Source organism: Pinus tabuliformis, chromosome X (assembly GCF_031772625.1).
Source record: "Pinus tabuliformis cultivar Carrire ecotype Pingquan chromosome X, CPIR1, whole genome shotgun sequence".
NCBI classification, from domain to species: Eukaryota; Viridiplantae; Streptophyta; class Pinopsida; order Pinales; family Pinaceae; genus Pinus; species Pinus tabuliformis.
Genome location: NC_142308.1, coordinates 508,345,258 through 508,350,218, shown reverse-complemented (window position 1 = coordinate 508,350,218; position 4,961 = coordinate 508,345,258). Strand labels below are relative to the sequence as shown.

Below are 4,961 nucleotides of genomic sequence, written 5' to 3'. Positions count from 1 at the left end.
AGAAATAAGGAACAGAACTTCAGACTAGTAGCAAATACAGTGAAAGGTCAGTTAAATGAGTGGCTAAGAGACAAAAGCGATGACACAAATCTAAGCCAGCAGGATATTGAGTTTGGAGCAGCCCTCAACCTCAATTTCCAAAAATCGAAAACCTCACCTATATGTCTCAAAGATTGGAAAATCAGGAAAAACGAAGAAGAATTTCAATCTTGGCTGTCCAAACAAACACTCCCCTCTCTTTTCTTTGACGGGGCAGCCAAGGGAAATCCAGGAATGGCTGGAGCAGGAGGGCTCATTATAAATCCAGAAGAAGCATCTATACACAGTTTTGCATGGGGACTGGGCCACTCCTCAAGCATACAAGCTGAAGCCATGGCCCTGTTTCAAGGGATCAAACTGCTTAAAGAACTGGGACACATGGAAGCAGTTGTTTTCGGCGATTCCCAGGTCATCATCAAAGCAATGGCGACCAACACAAATCCAGCAGATCTTCGACTTGCAAGGACAATTACAAGAATTAAAGGCATGACAAAGCTCCTAAACTTGAAATTCTTTCATATCCTGAGAAACAACAACAAAGAAGCAGACATAGAGGCAAATAAGGCAGTCCAGCTAGCTGCCAGAACTATTCTCAGAGATAATGAAATCTCTTGGGACCCAATTCCCTAAATTTTCTATGTTCTTCTGCCTTTTATTGAATCAGTTTGTATGCATTCATAAGCTCGGGAAATCAGTAGCAAGAGTTCATAAGCATATGCGCTATGTCCCGCTTGTTGGAGAGATGCCAAGAAACCAGCTTCACTTTTTGTAACCAGAATTATGGCTTTTTGCCAAATACTTAATGAAATCCCATAACCGTTTCTGTAAAAAAAAAAAAAAAAAAAAAAAAAAAAAAATCATTTTAACTAATTTTACATTGTAAATTAATAAATTAAAATTTTATAACTATTTATAGTAATCACAAATAATCAACAATAATTAATTAATTAGTAATCAATAAATTAATTGATTAATTTAATCAATTGATTATAATTAATTAATAAACAATTTGTTAATTAATATTTTTTTATAATTAAGTAACCAATTAATTAATGGTTGATTTTATATCAATTATTTTAACATTGTAAATTAAGTAATTTCTAATTACAATTAATTAATTACATAATCAATTACTTAATTAATTAATGCATATTCAATCTATTTTTCCCGACGATATCATACTCAATTATTTATAACTATATATAATAAACACAAATCATCAACCATGATTAATGAATTCATAATAAGTAAATTGATTTATTCATATTAATCAAATAATTATAATTAATTAAGAAATAATTAATTAATTAATTATTATATTTAATTATTGTTATTTTTTTATAATTAAGTAACAAATTAATCAAAGATTTTTTTTAATTAATTAATTAATTAAAAGAAGGTAAATAAAGTAATTTCTAATTAAAATTAATCATTAATTATATAATCAATTGTTTAATAACTAATTATTTATACAATTATATAATCAATTACTTAATAATTAATTATAAATCTATCAATTAATCGTTTAAAATTTCAATTATTTTAATTAGTAAATACTCAATAGTTTATTTCTTATTTATTTATTAAATTTTTAATAAAATTATTATTAATTAATCAATCAATAAATAGATTTATAATTTATTTTTTAATTAATTTATTAATTATTATGATTAATTAAATAATTATTTGGCTAAATAATTAAATGCTCCAATTTGCGTACCTAACGGTAATATCAACTTCCCTGCCTTAGAAGTTGGAGAGACGGAAGTCGGGGCTCTAGCGTTTGTTGTTGGTGTTTGGGTGAGGACATAAAATCCCGACCCCAGCCACTTATGTTAGGCAATACATTAGATTTAGATGGCACAAAATCATGGGCTCTCATCAAATTGCATCCCCCATCCACCATCACATGGGACCTTTAAAGTTTTGATTATTAAAGAGGATATGGTATTAAAAATTAAAATTATAACATATTTCACCATCAAGTTTAATTCATATTTAATTGTGTTAATATTTATTATTACTATTTACTCAATAGTAAGACTTTAATTTTTTCCTTGTTTAAAATAATGTTATATCTCCTCGCTCATTCAAATTTTATTGCTATGAAATTAATATATATATATATATATATATATATGTGTATGTGTATGATACATTGCTTTAAAATCATTGTAAAGTTGGAAGAGGAAAATAATAATGAAATAATCCTTTGGAGTCTGGAGTGTGCGATAGTCTAATTAGCTGGAGGAATTGCCTGGAAAGTTATAGAAATTCTGGGTATATTTGGAGAAAATCCAGCAACGATTTTTGTAAATCCCAGTTATAGTTGTTAAACTTCAAAATTTTAGGTGTCCTAGATGTTTTTGATGGTGTTGAATCTATTTCCACCATCAAAAACATGATTCAAGCATTGTCTTTACAAGATTTTTTGAAATTTTTTTGCTTAGATTCCAGCCACTTTTAACCATCCGAGCAATTCCTTCTCCACCTCATTAGACAACACCATGTGCTATATATCTGTCGAAGTGAAAAATGAAAAAAGTTGGTTTATGTTCAATATTTGTAAAACAGGGATCCAGCTCGAACAAGAAGTTTTGGGATTCGCCAAAATAGGGAAGATTTCAAAAGTGTCCATTCCGGTTAATATTTGAAAGGTGTTATGTTTATTTTCAATTAATTTGTAATTGACAACTCTCGTAATGAAGTTTCAGAGCTGAAATTTGTCCTCCATATATGATTTTTGTTTGTATTTATTAGGCATTGCAAGTCTCTATTATGCTTTTATTGAGTTAAATTGCAGATTGTGGGTTGTTTATCTATATTATTTTTGTGTCGATTTATTAGGCATTGCAAGTCTCTATTATGCTTTTATTGAGTTGATTTATAGATTGTGGGTTCTTTTTCTAGTAATGGTTGATGTGTAAATAGTGATTATCATGTACTTATCAACGTTTTTTTCTCAGTGCTAGATTGTGGTTGTTTTCTTGGTCATGGTTAATGTATAAATAGTGATTATCATGCACTTATCAACGTTTTTTTTTGTTGATGCCAGGGTTATCCTCTGAGATGTAATTTCAATTCAATAAATTTAATTAAAAATGTCGAGTGCAATAGAAAACAAGAAAGGCTTCATCGCAGCTAGTCCCTGCTTTGGGGATTTTGTTAGAAAATTTAGGAAGCCTCTCAAGTTCATATTCATAGTGATAGCGCTGGTAGTGTTGTTAAATCATAGTAGTGATAGTGCTGGGGATTTTGTTAGAAAATTTAGAAAGCCTCTCAAGTTCATAGTGATAGTGCCGATAGTGTTTGTATCAAACTAATAACTCTGAGAGTTAAGCCGAATGTCATCCCTTTCCTCCGTTTGGGTGGCCAGCTCTGACTGTCGCTGAATTATCAACAAGCAAGCGACTGGTTCCGTCAGTACTCGACCGGCGAGTGCTGAGAAGGACATCCTAATGGAATAGCTGCATATCGTGTCCTGCAGTTTGAACTGCGACAGGGTTTGGGAAAAAGAATCTACCGACGCCCCATATGCACTCACCCAGATAACAAGACTGCGCGACCCCTGAAAGCTTTATATCTGTCCTCTTCTCCGCATCTTCCTTGGCTTCTTTTGTCAATATAATTAAAACCTCACCCTTGGCGTAAGACTTCACATTTCATATCAATATTATTGAAAGTAATACCCACTTTGCTGTTCAGAATCATATGCCAGTAATGGCCTTCTCTCTTACGTTTTCTTCACATGTTTTCTCATCCAGTAAATCGCCGAGTGCTGGTCATATGGGCCGCCAAACACCGCCCGTGGTATGGAGTAGCTGGAGCAGAAATATTAGATTTCAGGGGTGTTCCAAGGTTAGAGGACTGCAGGCCTCTGCGGGAGCAAAGGGGCTAATTTTAGAGCCCGGTCGCATGGAATCAAAGAATTTGTATGACATACTAGACATAAGCCCTGCCGCTACCTCAAAAGATATAAAGAAGGCTTACAGAACTCTAGCTCGGGAGTTTGATCCGGATCGAGCAACTTGTCCTGAAGGGAAGATCGAGAGCACCAAGATTTTTTTGAGTATACACAATGCGTATGTGACCCTCCCGGATCCACAAGACCGTTCACAATATGACTACCAGATTTCGGGTCAAGTGCGGGGCTTCGCTGAGCAGAGATGGGGTAAAGCGACCGGTGAACGAGCTCCCACATATAGATATCGTGGTCATGTGGGGCGAAGTTGGGAAACAGACCAATGTTGGTGAATCAAAAATCTAATCCACTCATTACTTTAATTTGATTCTTCTTAATGTTTAGCAGAGGCTGTAGAGTATAAGGAAAAACAGTCTGCTGCTATTTTTCTCTTGTAGTTATGAAGGAGCTTGATGCCTAGCATGTGTTGCAGAGAATCTGGAGTGAAAGTTTATAAATTCTGCATAACATTTTTTTTTTGGCTTTGTCAATCCTGAACTTGGTTTTGAGCTCATTTGAGATGAATCTTCTTTCATGCTGCACATCGTATAGATTCACAGAAGTGTCAATGCCTCTTTTATATACATTTGGGCATTATAATTAAGGTTCGTAATATTAATCTACATGATCATTTAAATGATTATCTTTTCTCGTTTACTGCAAAATTTGATATTAAACACCCGCATAAACAAAAGTGGCAGCTTGCAATCGTGATTTCCTGTTTTAAATTTATGTCTAGAACACATCGATTTATTACTGAACTTAAGAAAACATTGTAAACAAGTGTTTCCTGAGAGATTAAAGTAGAAATTGGCCTGTAGGTCAGCTAGTCCCAATTACCACTAAGGAGGCTCCAATATGCATACAAAAACAATTACTGAAGTTTTTAACCTAAGTGCGTTTTCATATCTGGCATCATGAATGGGGCATTTAACATTTAATTGACGCTTTAAGGTTTTCA

At 33.1% G+C, this 4,961-nt stretch overlaps 1 protein-coding gene across 1 annotated transcript; it reads left to right on the top strand.

The window, feature by feature from the left end:
• The first annotated feature begins 3,421 nt into the window (after positions 1 to 3,421).
• On the top strand, positions 3,422 to 4,372 carry LOC149140908 (chaperone protein dnaJ 11, chloroplastic-like). Its single transcript, XM_089446499.1, has one exon. It carries the CDS (start codon positions 3,751 to 3,753, stop codon positions 4,291 to 4,293), a length of 543 nt encoding a protein of 180 aa, XP_089302625.1. The 5' UTR covers positions 3,422 to 3,750; the 3' UTR covers positions 4,294 to 4,372.
• Positions 4,373 to 4,961: the final 589 nt, after the last annotated feature.